The 17,161-nt window shown below is 51.0% G+C and overlaps 1 protein-coding gene across 3 annotated transcripts in view; it reads left to right on the plus strand.

The window, feature by feature from the left end:
* Window positions 1–17,161, plus strand: part of SNX29 (sorting nexin 29) — a 480,282-nt gene that overhangs the window by 56,521 nt on the left and 406,600 nt on the right. For all 3 annotated transcript variants that reach the window (XM_044233549.1, XM_044233551.1, XM_044233552.1), the window contains 4 exons: window positions 5,832–6,012; window positions 8,933–9,003; window positions 10,620–10,868; window positions 12,831–13,206. In XM_044233549.1, the coding sequence (XP_044089484.1) occupies window positions 5,832–6,012; window positions 8,933–9,003; window positions 10,620–10,868; window positions 12,831–13,206 (877 nt within the window). The remainder of the gene's footprint in view (window positions 1–5,831; window positions 6,013–8,932; window positions 9,004–10,619; window positions 10,869–12,830; window positions 13,207–17,161) is intronic.

Consider the following 17,161-nt stretch of genomic DNA (forward strand, 5'->3'; position numbering starts at 1 on the left):
AGAAGGCCACCGATGGGCAGTGAGCAGCGGTGTATCTTCCTCGGCTGCGTTTGTTTTCCTGCTCTCCACCCGCCTCCACCGAGATCATTGGCAGTATTCTGTGGAGTCAGCAGGGACATTTCGTTTTTAGATTTAAGCAGACTGGACTCTTCAGAGGTCACCCAGTATCTCAGATTATTGTGCATTTATTCATTCTTTAAAAATGTACCAAGTTCTGGAACGCCTGGGTGGCTCAGTTGGTTGGGCAGCTGCCTTTGGCTCGAGTCGTGATCCCAGCGTCCTGGGATTGAGTCCCACATCGGGCCCTTGCTCAGCAGGGAGCCTGCTTCTCCCTCTGCCTCTGCCTGCCTCTCTGTCTGCCTGTGCTCGCTCTCTCTCCCTCTCTCTCTGACAAATAAATAAATAAAATCTTAAAAAAAAAAATGTACCAAGTTCTGAATCATAAACTTTAAAATGGTGGATTTTATCATAGGCCAAGTTTACCACAATTAAAAAAATGAACCTGGAAGTGCCTCATTGGCAAACATAAGGTTTTTTTTTTTTTTTCCTAACTGAAAGGGAATTTAATAGCAGAGTTAATTTTAGTTGCAGAGAAATAAAGGCAAAAAAAAAAAAAAGTATTGATGTAAAATGGTGTAACCACCATTGACAAGAGTTTGGTGGTTCCTCAAAAAGGTAAACCTATAATTCCTGTATGATCCAGCAATTCCGCTCCTAAATACTGACCTAAAAGAACTGAAATCAGGGAGTCAAACATAGTTGGATATGAATGTTCTAGAAGCATTATTCATAAGAGCTAAAAGATAGAAAAACCCAAATGTCTGTTGACAGATGAGTGGATGAACAAAGTGTTGTATATACACATAGTAGGACAGTATTGAGCCACAGAAACAATGAAATACTGATAAATACTAAGCCAAGGGTGACCCTTGAAAATGTTTCGGCTAAATGGGAATAGCGAGACACAAAAGGTCCTATGTTGTACAATTCGACTTACATCTAGTACCACTGAAAAGTGGAATGGGGGAGTTACCATTTCCTGGGTATGGAGTTTCTGTTGGGATGATGGAAAAGTTCTGGATGATGGAAAAGGTGGTGGTGATGGTCACACACCCTCATGAATGTACTTACTGCTACTGAATTATGCACTGAAAAATGGTTAGAGAGGTATATTTTATTAGGTCTATTTTACCACAAGTTTTAGAAAGCAAAAAAAAAAAAAGTCTAGATTACAGACTTTTTACAAGTCTTTATTATGTGATATTTAATCCACACTTCCTGTCTTCTGGGTTCAGGAGGCAGTCCTATGGCTGGTTGGGAGATGGCCGGGGGATGAGGTTACAGCCCCTTCTCGGGAACTCGGCTTTGCTGATCCATTTGTGTCTTGTAGTCAGGCTCCTCCAGATTTGGAAGTGCCTGGGACTTGGGGGTACTTGTGCTCCCCTGTGTCTGAGGCTGGAATAGGGGACCACTTGGTGGCTTTTTGTTCCTGGAATTGTTGATAGCCTGTATGGGTGATTCTGTTAGTTTTTTACTTAAAATCCCTTCCCCGTTTCTTCTTTGGCTTAACAGAACCTTGATTTTGCCCTGGGCCGCGGATGTCCTCTAGGTAATGGATCATGAGTGATGAAGCCAGTCTTGACATTCTCTTTCTCTCTTCCTCTTAGTTTTCTGGGATTACTTACCCTTGCCTGAAAAAATGGGTAACAGAGCTGGTTTTGTCTTGTCCTGTTTCTTCTCCAATTGTGGCTGTGATACCCAGGGTGGTGGCAGTCCTCTGGGACAGGGGGTGAAGGACAAGAGGTTGGAGAATCTGCCAGTGACAGTGCCTTTGAGCCAGCTGTCTACCTCCAGACGAAGTCCACGAGGAAAAGAAGCCTTTCTTTGTTTACAAGGAAGGAGCCTAGTTCCTTGTAGTTGGGTTTTCTGTTTTCTCATTGAGCAATGCTGTTTTGTTTTTATTTCTTCCTGAGGATGTGTTTGCCACTTGTACGCCCGCCCGTAGGCACTGCCCAGTGCCAGGAGCGTTTGCCCCTCCTCTGAGATGATTGTCAGGTGACAGAAGAATGCACCCTATCTCACTGCATCAGGCTTCTGGTCGTAGGTGACAGGAAGTCACTTAGAAAACAAAGGGCATTTCCTAACTCAAGTAACTAAGAAAACTGGAGGGTGAATGGGATTCAGGGGCTCAGCATCCCCCGCATCAGTCTCTGTGTCTCTGCCCTGCCTCTGACCGGGTTGGGTGTCTTGTCCAGGTGGGTGTGCTCTACAGGAAAGGGAGGAAAAGGGCCCCGTGGCTCCAGGCTTACATGTTTATCTGAGCTCCTGCTTCTAGAACAGTGGATGGCAAGCTGCCTTTTTAAGGGATCAGATAGGAAGTATTTGGGCTCTGTGGGCTATGGGTGTCTGTAGCAGCTTCCCAGCGATGACTCTGTACTGGGAAAACAGCCGCAGGCAGTGTGTCTGCACATGGCCGTGAGTCTTCCAATAAAACTTCATTTACAAAGACAAGTCGTGGGCCAGGTTTGGCCCTTAGACTATTGTTTGCTGACTTCAGTTCTCGAGGGAGCCAAGGTCTCCCCTTTAGTGGTTCAGGTGGAAGTTGCGGGAAGAACCCTGTGGTCCGGAGTGGGGACCAGGCTGAGACCAGTGAGACTCTCAGTGTAACCATGGAATTTATGGGAGCACCAAGAAACTCAGCAATCAAGAGACCTAACGTTTTTTTGCAATATTTTTAAAAAGTCAAAATTAATGCAGAAAAAAACCAGTGGCACTCAAAATAACAAACAGGGTCAGGGGAAGGGTAGGGTGAGTGAGGCGGGTTGCCGCACACCCCCTGCTCGGCCCGGTGACGGCCCAGAGTTTGGTGGTGCTGAAGGCAGGTTCACAGGGAACCAGATGGAACACAGTTCTCCTAGGAAGGAGGGACGCAGCCCCTGGAAGAAGGGGGAAGGGTGCTGTTTGCTCGCTGTGCTGTCTCAGTGCGAAGCACTTTACCACGGATGTTTTCTCATTTCCTCCCTCTCATCACAAACATCAGAAGTAGATACTGCAATCCCCATTTCACAGATAAGGAAAATGAAGGACAAAATAAGTTGTCCAAGGGCACATGGTGCCTGAACTAGAACTCGAGTCATGGTTTTTGTCCTCCAGAGTATGTTGGCATCTGTTATGCCGAGGCCTGTTAGAAACTTCGCCAGACTGTCAAATAAGTAAATAAAATTTTATAAAAAAAAAGGGGGGGGGGCGCCTGGGTGGCTCAGTGGGTTAAGCTTCTGCCTTCGGCTCAGGTCATGATTCCAGGGTCCTGGGATCGAGCCCCACATCGGGCTCTCTGCTCAGCAGGGGGCCTGCTTCCTCCTCTCTCTCTGCCTATTTCTCTGCCTGCTTGTGATCTCTGTCAAACAAATAAATAAAATCTTTAAAAAAAAAAAAAAAGAAAAAAGAAACTTCGCCAGAAGGCCTGTGGTGTTAGTCCCCCACCCTGTGAACAGGTGCCCCTGGAGTTGGCTGGCCTCAATATCCCCTTCACGGCTCTCGTTCGTGTGGGCAGATGGCGTTCGGGCGTCCGGAGAACCAGAAGCCCTCACCCTCTTCTGGAATGAGCCCCGGTTTCATAGCAGTAAGAGATCGGTTTATTGCCCCAAATTAAATTACGGACACTGCGAGTGTTAAGTGGCAGGTGAGCTGCACTTGAAACAGACCCCATTAGTGCTGGCAGTGGAAGCGGAGCCCTGGTGGGGTAATTCTTATCATCACCGCCATCGCTTTGGCAGGCTGCAGAGGGATTCTGTGGCACTCAGCAATTTGCAAAATTGAAAGGTGAAAACACACGTTAAGTGTTTCGTGGGCATTCAAGGTCAGAGGGAGGTCACCCTGGTTCTCCAGAAAGACCCGATGCAGGTGAGAGTCACCTGCTTTGAGTCACGATGGAGATACAGGTGGTTGTTCGGCATGTTTTGAAACAAAGCCCCCGTCCTGGTTTCTGAGAAAAGCACTGAGTGGAAAAAAGGCCGTGACACATTTGTGTGGTCTCGGCCGATCTCCTGGGCCTGGGAAGGGGATTCGTGTGGCATTTCGGGATTGAGACAGAAGGTCGTCTTGAGTGAGCTGCCTTATTGGCTTTCCCAGTCATTCCCGAGCTGTTGATTCGCGCACGCGCGCCCAGTTGCTGTTGACAGGGGAGGGAGAAGAGGAAACCGCACGGCCGCTCTCGTGCCAGACGGTCGTCAGTCCGCTGACGGCGGCCAGTAGTCATGGCCTGGCCTTCGTGCTCAGGCTCTGCTTCCCATTTCTCCAGTCACCCCAGTATCTCTGGGTGGTTCTGTACTTCGGGGCTCATTTAGAGGGAGAGGAATCTGGAGCACAGCCCGGCTGCCAGGGTCATTCTCTCGATTGGTCTCTTCACCTTCGCCCAGCCCTCTGCCCTGGAAGCTTCGTTACGGACCGACCCTCGCTGTCTGCCTGGTGGCCCCCAGCTTTGTCCAGTCTGTGGCCCCCATTAAGAATGCAGTCCATGCTAACTGAGCTGAACTGAATTATTCGAGGGAATTTACTAACCAGGTATCCAATTTATGGAGATGTGTGTGTTTCCGTTCTTTTAGAAGGAAGGTTGAAGGGTCTGTGAGCCTGTATAGCTTCTGGATTTGAATCCCCATCTGGCAGCAAAGACTGAGCAGTGTCTCCCTTGGGATATTGAGCAGTTGTGAACACGATCATCTTGAAGAAGAGGGTAGAGCGCTCCGTCCCCGCACAGGCGTCCGTTAGTGCTTTGCAGTCAGGCAGCTCTCAGGTCCCATGCTGTCCTGCTGGTTACTAACCGCGTCACTGGGTACAGTCACCCTCCTTGGCCAGGCCTCGGCCCTGGTCTTTGATAGGGAGCTGGCCTTGGTGCTTATGAGGACTGAGATCTGATGTCAGTTCTTGAGGGCAGGGGCGGGTATGTGGCTAGTGCTCCTCCCACAGTAGCGGGGCCTGCTGGTGGTGCTGGTGGTGCTGGTGTTGCCGGTGATCCTTGGCAGCCTGGGAAAGGTTTGATGAGCATATGTTAAGAAAATAGGTCACAAGATGAGGTATATACTAGAGTGAAAATTATGAAGAAGATCTCTATGCGTGTGGATGAAAAAGGTGGCATGTGAGGAGATCCAATAAACTACCTTGTGGATAAAAAGAAACTTTTTTAGCTTTCCCTTAAAGGCTTAAATCTGTTCCTATTCTCAGGCATATGGACATCTTTTCTAAGGAACTAGAAATGAGGACAGTCATGGACAAGGAGGTTCAAAGCAGTATATAGGGAAGGTTGGCAATACATCGTGTTCCCAGAGGTAGAGAAACGGTTAAAACGTGTTTCATTGGGAGGCCATCAAAAGCCATGTTTTCAAACAGCTTTACTTTTTTAGAAAACTTTCAAAAGATTTTTTTTTTTTATCTGAGATAGAACGAGAGTGAGAGAGAGGGAGCGCGAGCGGAGGGGAGGAGCAGAGGGAGAGGGAGAAACAGACTCCCCGCTGCGCAGGGCGCCCGACGCAGGGCTCGATCCCAGGATCCTGAGATCATGACTGGAGCCGAAGGCAGACGCTTAAAAGACTGAGCCACCCCGGTGCCCCCGTGTTTTCAAAGGTCTTTAAATGTTACAGGGAAACGTTCCTGATCTAGACAAGTAAAGAAACAAACCCAGATGCAGAATTACACTCTTGGTTATCTTTCTTCTCTGTGCTAAAGAAGTAACTTTTTTACGCTCCTGAAAAATGCCTCGGGACTGTCTACAACGATGTGCATCGTTGCAACGATGTGCAGGCCAAGAGCCACCGTGCTCATCCCTCTCTCCGCAGAGCCCGTGTTCTGGTTCTACGTGAAGGAGGTCCTCAGCAAGCACGAACTGCCGCGCTTCTACTCCCTGCGCCACATCGCGTCGGACGTGGGCCGCGGCCGGGCCTGGCTGCGCTGTGCCCTCAACGAACACTCGCTGGAGCGCTACCTGCACACGCTCCTGGCCGACCGCGGCAGGCTCAGGTACCGGGGTGGGCTTCCAGGGGGAGGCGCAGCCGACGGGCTAGAATCGCAGCGTCTGAGCGCCTCTGCTTGTATCCTAGTCTCCTTGTCGGGGGCTCGCGGGTTCCCCTCTTACAGTCCCAGCATGTTCGGCTCTGCTGGGGGCACAGAGGGTTCCAGAATGAGCGAGGGAATGAATGCTCGTAAAGGGCTCAGCGTGGCACCTGCATGCAGCAGGTTCTCTGTAAGGGCTTGTGATTGAGGTGTGGGCTGTGGAGAGCGCTGCCGTCCCAGGGTACAGCCTGCTCTCACTTGGTGCAATTTTAGTTTGGCCTCCTTTCAGACCCAGTTTCTTTCTCGGTAGAAATTGGGTGTTTAGAGCTCAAGTTCTGTGTCTGTCTTAGCTTTGTGCTGGGTTCTTTACGATTCCTTCTGTGTTTTTGAGGTTAATTCCGTCCCAAACTGACACTGACTGAGAGAAATAGGGAAACGTTGTGCTGGGGAGTGAAGTCAGTTGTTATTTAACAACAACAACAACAACAAACTGTTTTATGAGGTTTCCCTTTTTTTCTTGATCGTGAACACACAGCTCACCCTATCCATTAGTGTAGGTCAGTTTATGCTGCTACAACAAACAGCATAAAACCCTCCATGGCTCAAGACCGCCACCTTTTCTTCTTCCTCCTGATATGGGTCTATCACGGATGAGTCCCGTCTCAGGGTCCCAGGCCGACAGAGGCTCCGTCTTGACAGATGCTGTCATGATTGCCAAGGTAGGAAGAGGGACGTGGTTGAACTGAGCACTGACCTTTGAAGCTTCTGCCCAGAGAGATCCTTCACTTCCACCCACATTTCCCTGGCCGCAGGTCACAAGGCCACAACCCAGCTCCGCAAGGTGGGAGCGCGTGGCTGGCGCCCAGCCGTGGGGGAAGGGCGCTGATTACGCATCAGCCATGGTACTGTCAGCCACGTTCCTTTCCGAAACATGTGACGTGCTGTCATTTTCCTGTATTCGTGATGTTAGCAGTGACTCTTCTCTGTCAGTGGCTATTACTTACTGCCCCAGAGTAGCGGACTAGACGTGTCGCTTTGTGTCACCCGATGGTGCAAAGGGACAGTGATGAGTCCTGTGCTGGTGCCTTGAGTAGCTTCCACATTAGCAGTGCTGAGATCCTCAACAGTGAGGATTTAGTTTCAGCGGATTAATGTAATTTAATCCAATAAGCTGGTATGTCATTCGTGCTGTGATGCAGTCCCATGATTTTACATGCTGCTCTGCATTCCCTGGTTTGTCTCCTCTTCTGTTTTTTGTGCTGCTGGTGGTCACCTGTCTACCAGCAGCTTGTTAGGTGTTCTGGATTGTGCACGAGGACTCCTGAAGTTCTTCCATTGATGATATCTGTGGTGCCCTGTCCGCTGTGTGCTCGGACTCTGGGTCTGACGTGGAAGGCATGGGGGCTGGGACTGCTGTGCTCACTGCACCCTGTGCTACTTGGGTCTGAGCCCCGAGGCTGGGGATATCTGGGTGCACCCCCTGGGCCTTAGGCAGTTTTAGTTGACGAGAACATTCTCCTGATTCTTACAATGAATTTTTTTTCTTTCCTTGTTTCTTTTCAAGATTTTATTTATTTGACAGAGAGAGAGAGAGCGAGGGAGGGGGAGACAGTGAGCACAAGTAGGGAGAGTGGCAGAGGGAGAGGGAGAAGCAGACTCTCCGCTGAGCAAGGAGCCCAGTGTGGGGCTCGATCCTGGGACCCCAGGATCATGACCCGAGCCGAAGGCAGACACGTAACTGACTGAGTCACCCAGGCGCCCCTACCATGAATTTTCATGAAGCTCTTTCCAGTAGATCATTTGCAAGTAGTTCAGGGATGTACAGCTCAACACCAAGGTCATCTAGAACAACGCGCCATCGAAGTGAATCCAGATGTTATCACGGTAGAACTCACCCAGATCACTAGCCACTTACCTACCAAGATGTGGGAAAACCAAATTCATTCACATGCATGGAAATGGGCTCCGATTCTGAAAGCATCCCAGTCTTGGGAATTGGAGGTACAGTGGCAGTGGCAGTGGCAGCTTGAACGTGTAGTCTGCACTCGGGCCAACGCTCTGCTGGGTGAGTGCATCGGAAGTGGGGCGTTCCTGTTCTGTCAATTGCTCTCAGTCACTTCCACAACAGATGCATCCCGTCCCCTGCTGCACTGCAGGTTCCTGACCACTGGCTGTGCTCTAGCCATGTGAGCTTTGACTGCATTGAGAGTTCTCTGACTTGGTAAGGAGGTCAGGGGTTCAAGATGCTTGCTTGCTACTGCTTAGCAGGTGTCGGATACAGAGCTGGGGAACCAGCCTGGGGCCCCTGCCTCAGAGCCCTGGCCGGACCGTCATTGCTGGCGAGCTTGGACAAGCCCTGTAGTTCTTGCTGACCCCTTTCCTTCTACTGCCCTTGAGATTCATGGGCCCCTTTTAGCTCTCCAGCCCTTTCCAGGGGTAACTTGGGCTTTAGGTCTGCAGCCCAAGCAAGTGTTACACACAAATGCTCCAGCTGATGGATCCATGGAGCTCTGTCATTGTTTCCGATTGTCTCTTGTGGTAGCCCAGGCATGGCTCCCAGGGGTCAGCTCAGATTTCCTGCCTGTGTCTTAGAGACCTTGCTAGACTAGATGCCACCTCTCTTCTCCTTTGCTGCTTCATCAATAACTGCATTTACATTTCATGCCTGTTTCAGTTCCCTCAAGCTGGGGACCAATGAGGAGGTTGTAGGATATATACTTTCAATCATTTGTTTATTACCGGAAGCTTCTGCTGGGCAGAGACCTTGGATCTCCACTCTGGCTGACTAGGCATGGATTTTCCAGGGAGCCCTGTGAGGGAGCTGTCTGGCGGATGGATGCTGAGAACCGCTGCTCAGAACTTTCCCCCTTTCTCTTTCAATTTGCAGCGCTTTTTATGAAGACTGGTCTTTTGTGATGGATGAAGAAAGGTCTAGCATGCTTCCTACCATGGCAGCTGGTAAGCCTGGTGCAGGCCAGGAGTGACGGGTCCTTGAAGCTTGGCGAGCAGAGTCGGCTGCCTGGGAGGGAATTTTTAGCTCCAGGAGAGGCTGTGATTTTCCCTGTCACTCCCTGACTCAGTGAGTCACTTGCTCACTGTCCTTTTTTTAGTGGCGTGGGTCACTGAGTCCACTTATCTTGAACTGGATACCCTGGCAGGGAAAGCAGAGGGTTGGGGGTTTTGGCTGTGGCTTTGCAAGACCTGGGGAATTGGAAGCGGGAGGCCTGGCTTTGAAGCCTGGCTCTGCCCTTTCCTGGTTGGTGACCTGGGGGCAGGTCCTGTGAGCTCTGTCCCCCTTATTTCCCTCCTCTGCCGAGTGGTGGCCCTGTTAGCATGGGACTCGCTTTTATAGGGCTGTGAGAGAATCAAGTGTGGTGAAGAGTCACGTCCACGGCTTGTCAGTGTGGAAGCCCCTGGATGGGTGTTAGTCACTGAATCGTTCGGTGGTTTATCGTTTGCCTCTCACTCAAAGGGTGAGCCCAACAGAAGTGGGTCCCTCGCTTCTTTCTTTCAAGAAAGAAAGAAAAAGCCCTCTTCTGAAGGTTTACACTAAGTCCCACATAGCGAGAGTTACATTCGTCTTGTCCACTGAGGAAGAGGGAGGCTTTGATAGCAATGTCCTGGGTAGGCCATGCAGGGTTTTGCCCGAAGTGATAATAGTAATGATCCTGCGGCCCATGTTTGAGCGCTTACCGAGCTGAGTGTTTTGGTGACTGATTGTCTTTAATACCCTGTGAAAGAGACACTCTTGTCCCCATTTTACAGGTAAGAAAACTAAAGCTCAGGTTGTACGTGACCTGACCCACGTCTGCTAGAAAGCGCCAGTGCGGGGATCCCACCCAGGCTGTCTGAGCCCAGAACTTATGTCTTAACCTCCCTGGGTTGGCCTCTTATTTGTCTTTGACCGAGAGGGAGAGAATTAGGAAAGACTCCCCTGCTGTGATAGCTGCTGTCTCCTGACCCCATTCTGTGGGAGGTGGTGGTGGTTTTTTTTTTTTTTAATTTATTTTTATTTTTTTTACTTTTATTTATTTATTTTTTTAATAAAAGATTTTATTTATTTATTTGACAGACAGAGACCACAAGTAGGCAGGGAGCCAGGCAGAGAGAGAGAGGGAGGAAGCAGGCTCCCTGCCGAGCAGAGAGCCTGAGGTGGGGCTTGATCCCAGGACCCTGAGATCATGACCTCAGCTGAAGGCAGAGGCTTAACCCTCTGAGCCACCCAGGCGCCCCTTATTTTTGTTTTTTAAAGATTTAAAAAATTTATTCGACAGAGAGAGACACAGCGAGAGAGGGGACACAAGCAGGGGGAGTGGGAGAGGGAGAAGCAGGCTTCCCAGCTGAGCAGAGAGCCCGATGCGGGGCTCAATCCTAGGACCCTGGGATCATGACCCGAGCCAAAGGCAGATGCTTAACTGTCTGAGCCACCCAGGCGCCTCTTGGGAGGTTTTTAAATCAGGGCTTCAGATCAGGGCGTCCCCTCTCGTGTACTGTATCGTTTGCCGCTCACTTACCGTGTCGGAGGTGTGACCTCCTCGTGGCCGACACTCCAGACCTTCCCCTCTTCTGGGCAGGTCTGAACTCCATCCTCTTCGCCATCAACATCGACAACAAGGATTTGAACGGGCAGAGTAAGTTTGCTCCTACCGTGTCAGACCTCTTAAAGGAGTCCACGCAGAACGTGACGTCCCTGCTGAAGGAGTCCACGCAGGGGGTGAGCAGCCTCTTCAGGGAGATCACGGCGTCGTCTGCCGTCTCCATCCTCATCAAACCCGAGCAGGACACCGACCCCCTGCCTGTCGTGTCCAAGCACGTCAGCGCCGGTGAGCGGGAACGGGTGTGGGAGTTTGAACCGACGGTCGGGTCCACGGATGGCGGGCTGTGGCCGAGCAGGACACACCTTGTAGGCCAAAAGCGCCAAGGGAAGGCTCATGCTCTTGGGTTTTCAGTTTGCACTTGTGTTTATTTTTCTTCTCCTCACTCACTCCGAAAGGGACAAAGAGCCTTGCTGAGATGTGAAGACGATAGGGCTGGGAGCGCATTCAGCTCACCGACAGCAAAATGACGGTGACGGTTTCTTGGTCACATGAAGCCCCACGAGCCTCATCTCCGTTCGTTTGTTCCTTCCTCCATTCATTCATGTGTTCGTTTACTGCAGTCTGTGTGCTGGGCAGTGAACTAGGAAGATCTCTAGCGTTTAGCCTGCTTTGCAGGCTCTTCTGGGTTGGGGGGGGACAATAGATATTTGACGACAGATTATACCAGATTATAAGTAATTATCCTTCTGATAAATGAGATGCAAGCCAAGCACGGGGTGCTGTGGAGATTGTGCACTGTGGGGGTGGGGGGTGACATTTCAGTGGAGGCCAAGAGGAAGGGAAGAGTTGTCAGCTTCGTCTCTAGGCTGGGGACGCCAAAGAAAGTTGATTTAGTTAACATCCATTTTGTGACAACTTCGTGATATGCCTTGAGCCTTCTGGGAGATCCAGAATGTTGCTACGGCAAAAGTGGAGATTTTGGGTTTAAGTACGTAGTGCTGGTATTCAAAGATCTTTAACAAGGCAGTCATCATGGTCGTCTCCTTGGAATTATTAGTGATGGTGAAAACTCAGAGTCTTGTGGGGTCTTTATCCCTCTTGACCTCTCCTCCTCCATCAGAGATGCCAGGCAAAGGACACAGGAAAGAGGACTGTGAGGGCTTTGTGTGACAAAGATGTTGGAATTTGTATACCCAAGCAGTGTCCTTTTCACCGCTTTTGACACTGTCTCAGAGTTTGATACGCAGGCGAAGCCTCACCGTGTCATAGCTCGGCTTCGATTGGAATGGAATGTCCGGAATCCGCTCAAAGTGTCTCATGGCCAAGTTGGATGATTGTGATGGGTGAACTGACTTCTCTAAATACTGGGCACCAAGGCAGTGCTGATTTCGGTTTCAGTTTAGTCTTTATTGTGTAACAGCTCCAAAATGTTATGGCTTGAAACAGCCACGATATATTATTATTTTCTTCATCAGTCTCTGAGTTAGCAAGATGGCTCGCTGACTCCCCTGGACTCCCTCATGGGGCTGCCCCGAGCTGGTGGCTGAGCCGGAAGGTCCAAGATGGTCCCAGTTCCGTGGCTGAACCGTAGTGCTCACCGTGGGCCGGACATCTGGTTGTCTGCCCCTGACCTCTCGTGCTCCAACAAGCTAGACTGCTTCCTTCCCCGGGAGTTTCAGGGCCACGTTCCGGGGGTGCATCCCCTCCTCGTACCCGGGCTCTTGAGCTCACCGTGAACTCTGCTGTGAGCTATTGGCGAAACCCGAGCACCGAGACAGGCCACGGCCCAGGCTGGAGAAGGAGGTGCGACCCTCAGTGGGAGCAGCAGCGGCGTCCCTTTGCAGACAAGGATGGACTGTGCCTGCTGAGCCATTGGCCGCCACCCCAAACTGCTATTGTTGGCTCCATCCACCAGCCAGGAGGGTATTTTCCCAAGTGAAAGTCACTTCCGGAATGGGAACTCCCCCTGAACCAAAGTGCTTGCAAGGGACGATTGTTAAGTATGCTCTGTGGCACGTTGGTTTAAAGCAGAAGCAGAGTCCCACATCCATTTTGCTCAGTGTCCTGTAGACAGGTTGTGTGTGTGTGTGTGTGTGTGTTTCCCCCCAAGAATTTAAAAAAAAAAAAATCTGAAATTATCTCATTTATTTTTCAGGAGAGTAGTAGAGGATTTTCCACACTCTAGAGGCAAAAATGGCTCAATCACGGCTTTGTCTGCTCTTCTTACACCGTATCTTCTTTTGCCAGATGCCAAATGTAGAAAGGAGCGGAAGAAGAAAAAGAAGGTGACCAACATCATCTCTTTCGACGATGAGGAAGAGGAGCAGAACTCTGGCGATGTTTTTAGAAAGATCCCCGGGGCCGGGGAGAGCTCGGAGGAGAACTCCGACCGCTCCTCCGTCAATATCATGTCCGCGTTCGAGAGCCCCTTCGGGCCGAATTCCAACGGAAGTCAGAGCAGCAGCTCCTGGAAGATCGACTCTCTGTCCTTGAACGGGGAGTGTGGGTACCAGAAGCTCGACGTGAAAAGCATCGACGACGAAGATGTGGATGACAACGAGGATGACGTGTACGGGAACGTGTCGGGCAGCAAGTGCCTGGGTCACTCGGGCTCACCCGAGAAGTGAGTGTCACTTGAGCTTCTAACGAAGGCTGGCGCGTTAATGGCTTTCTCTTTCCACAGCAGCGGGTGAAGTCTGAGCCTACGGTTCACGCGTGTGTCGGGCGTCGCTCGCTTTTCTGATCGGGACTGAGGCGGAAGGAGCCCGAGCTTACTGCTGCCCCTCCGAGAATGAGCAGGAGGGCAGGGCGTCTGTTGGAGGTACCGAGTATGAAGTTGGTGCCAAGATGTGTGCCTTGAAATTCCTGCTTTCTGTGTTTCTTTGTTTTTGCTGCTTGGATATTCCTCGTATCTCCACTGCTCCTAGCACGGGAAGCTCTGGAGAGAGGCAGGGTTATTCTAGAGAACAGCGGCCCCCTGGCGCTTTCTGTTTATCTTCCTGGGTGTGCACAGGAGGAACTCGCCTCCATTTGCTGCTTTAACCCTGGCGGCGCAGTGGGTGGGTGTTCACGGAAGGGCCTTGATGCGCGAGAAGGCCTAAGGCACAAAAGCATAATCTAGAGTGTGGGTCTTGGAATCAAGACAGCCTGGGTTCTTGCTGCCTAGGTCCGTGGCTTAGGTTGGACAAGCTTACTCCCAGAACCTCATCTGAGACCTGGGAGGAAAACAGCACCTGCTTTCCGGAGTCGTTGTCGAGTTGCTGGCATGAAGCGGGTGGGGCCTTCGGCAGCACGAAAGAACACATAGGTTGGCGCTGCCGCTCTTGCTGCTCTGTAAAAACTCCTGTGCTTGTCTTACTCGGAATGCCACGTGAGCGGCTGCCTCTTTGCCTGGGCCTTGCGGTGCCCGGTGCCATCCGTCACGGCCGGCGTCAGGCGGGCATCAGGCTTGCGTCAGACAGACCCTGCCGGAGACCCTGCAGGGCCCGGTGTCTCTGGTCCTACGCTTCTGATCTCGTAGGAGTCTTCTTCTTTCTCATGAAGCGATGCCTGTTTCTGATTCCTGCTGCCGTCCTCGTTCACACGGGTACCCGCACTGGCAGCCTGAGCTCACTGATCTTCTGTGGGAGGCGCCGCGCCTACCTGTGGCAACAGCGGGAACTGGCCTGGGGGGTTAGTGGGCGCCCCGTCTAAATGGATGGAAGAAGGGGATTCCGCAGAGAGTGGAGATTTGTCCGAGCAGGGGGCGAAGCAGGGATTGCGGGTAGCTTGTGCTGTGCTCCCGGGCTTCTGCTGTTAGATAGTTACTGTGTTTCTACATAATGGGGACTGTTGGTTGGTGGACAGATCAACACATCATGCTTTGCTGACAGCGCCCCCCCCATGTTCAGTATGTAGCTCGTTGGCCTTTGCTGTTGTTCTTATTTTTGGTTTTTTGTTATCAGCCATTCTGAAGGGAATGTTTTCTCGCACAAGGCTTTTTTCTACTCCTGACGTGTGGGTCAGTGTCGCTTCCCTGAAGCGTTGGCTCTGGCTCACGGGGTGAGTGTTTTCTACTGGGACCCACGTGTTGTGACCTACCATGTGAGTCAGGGCCTCCAGAGAAGCAGGACCAACGGGGGACCCCCCCCCCACCTTATTCATGGGTCCACTTGCCATGGTTCCCTTTCCGTGGTTTCAGTTATCTGTGGCCGACCTTGGTCCTGAGCAGGTGCTGCTTCTCCTCGTGGATCATCACAAGGTTGGTGTTAGCCTGGTTCATGTCATTTACCCCACTTTGTCCCACGGATGCTGGCAGGTGGGGTCCGAGGACCCAGAGGGCTCCCATAGGACCAGCCAAGGGGGTCCCCAGCTGCATGCAGGTTAGAAACCCAGTGCGAGCCAGCAGGAGGTGAAAGCAGAGTTATTGAAGGCACAGAGAATGTGCAGCTACAGAGTGTGAGACCCAGAAAGGGTCTGGGGGTTTTTACTGAGGACGGTGGTCTGGTGTCTGCCACCTCTCAGGCATCCAGGAGCCACTGAGAGCAAAGATGAGGACCCAAATTTGAGGTGTTATTCCCGGGATCCAGGGGGTCTCGGCATCAGGACGTCTAGTGCCTGTGCTGTGGATTACACAGATGATGACTTCCTCCGGTCACCCTCACCTGGTCCTTCCTTAGATGTTATCTGCTCTAAAGAAATCATTAACTCCTTGTCCCCTACAAGGAAGACATGTGCTGTTTGCGTTAGGAGACATGCGTAAAGTAGAGACCCAGGTCCAAGCAAGAAAAAGAGCAAAAAGCAGATTTTTAAAAAAAAGATTTATTTATTTGAAAGAAAGAGAGAGAGAGCACAGAAAGGCAGAGAGAGAAGCAGATTCCCGGCTGAGCAGAGAACCCAGGACCCAGGATCATGACCTGAGCTGAAGGCAGACTCTTAACTGATGGAGCCACCCAGGCGCCCCCAAAAGCAGATTTTTATGGAGTCCTTCAGTTTCCCCGTTTCATCATCTAATAGGCAGTTTGTCATCTCATGTCATCACAAGAAGGGTGACTCCAATACAGTATGATATTTTGAGAGAGAGAGAGGCCACATTCACATAACCTTTTATTGCAGATTATTGTTGTAATTGTTCTATCTTATTTTATTTATTTTTTAAAAGTTTATTTTATTTTATTTATTTTGTTTGAGAGAGAGAGAGAACATGAATGGGAGGGGCAGAGAGAGGTTTTTTTTGTTGTTTTTTTTTTAAGATTTTATTTATTTATTTGTCAGAGAGAGACTACAAGCAGGCAGAGCAGCAGGCAGAGAGAGAGGGAGGAGTAGACTCCCCATGGAGCAGGGAGCCCAATGTGGGGCTTGATCCCAGGGCCCTGGGATCATGACCGGAGCTGAAGGCAGATGCTCAACTGACTGAGCCACCCAGGCACCCTGGAGCAGAGATAGTCTTAAGCAGGCTCCACGCTGAGTGGGGAACCCGAGGCGGGGCTTGATCCCACAACCCTAAGAACATGACTCGAGTTGAAATCAAGAGTCGGGCATTTAACCAACTGTACCACCCAAGCTCCCGTTCTATTTTATTATCATTGCTGTTAATCTTTAAAGTGCCTAATTTAGAAATTCAAGGTTATCAGAGGGGTGTATGGATTGGAAAACATAGCGTATGTACTGGGTTCAGTACTTGGTGCAGTTTTAGGATTTCAAGAATCCCCTGGGGTTCTTGGAGTGTATCTCCTATAGATAAAGGACAGAACTACTGTCTGTCCATCTGTACCTGTCTGTCTAGATTTGTTTTAAGGAAGTGGCTCACGTGATTGTGGAAGCTCGATGGGTCTGGAATCTAGGGCAGACCAGCAGCCTGGAGACCCAGGAGGAGTTGCAGCTCGAGTCCAAAGGCCGGCTGTTGGCAGAATGTCTTCTTTGGGGGACCTTGGTCTTTTCCTGTTACAACCTTCAACTGATTGGGTGAGGCCCAGCTGTACTGGGGAGAATGATCTGATCTACTCAAAAGTCTAGTGACTGGAGTGTTCAGCTCATATAAACGTACCTTCACAGAAATGACTAGAAGGACGTTTGATCAGACCTCTTGCTACCGTGGCCTAGTCGAGTTGACACAGGCAGCCTCCACGTTCTGTGTGTCTGTGGGTAGGCACGTCTCTGAGTCGATTTGCTCTGTGTGTTGTGGCCTCAGACGCAGTCATTTCTCTTCCTACCAGACCGTGCCCCTGAGGGAGGCCTGAGGGGGAGGCCAGCTTGCGAGCCAGGGGAGCCGCCGCGGGCATTGTGATGTGTGACACACAAAACAGTGCAGGGTCACCTCTACAGGGCCCGGGCCCTTCAGGGCCACTGGGCCTCCTGCGGATTATGGGCAGCCTCTCCCTGGTGTAAGGGGGGATCTCCATCGAACATTCTGCGGAGCATCTTGGGGAGGAGCAGAGGAATGATGACGTGGCCTACTGAGTAATCCTTTCATTTTGATTCTGAGCTAACATTCGCACGCAAGGTCTAGGAGCCTGGAGGGGCCGGAGCCTGAGCAGCTAATAGCACCGCCAGGTTCGTGAGGGACAGGCGGCCCGGCCAGGAGATGCCCGCTGCGGATG

The sequence above is a fragment of the Neovison vison genome, chromosome 14, assembly GCF_020171115.1.
Source record: "Neovison vison isolate M4711 chromosome 14, ASM_NN_V1, whole genome shotgun sequence".
Classification (NCBI taxonomy): Eukaryota; Metazoa; Chordata; class Mammalia; order Carnivora; family Mustelidae; genus Neogale; species Neogale vison.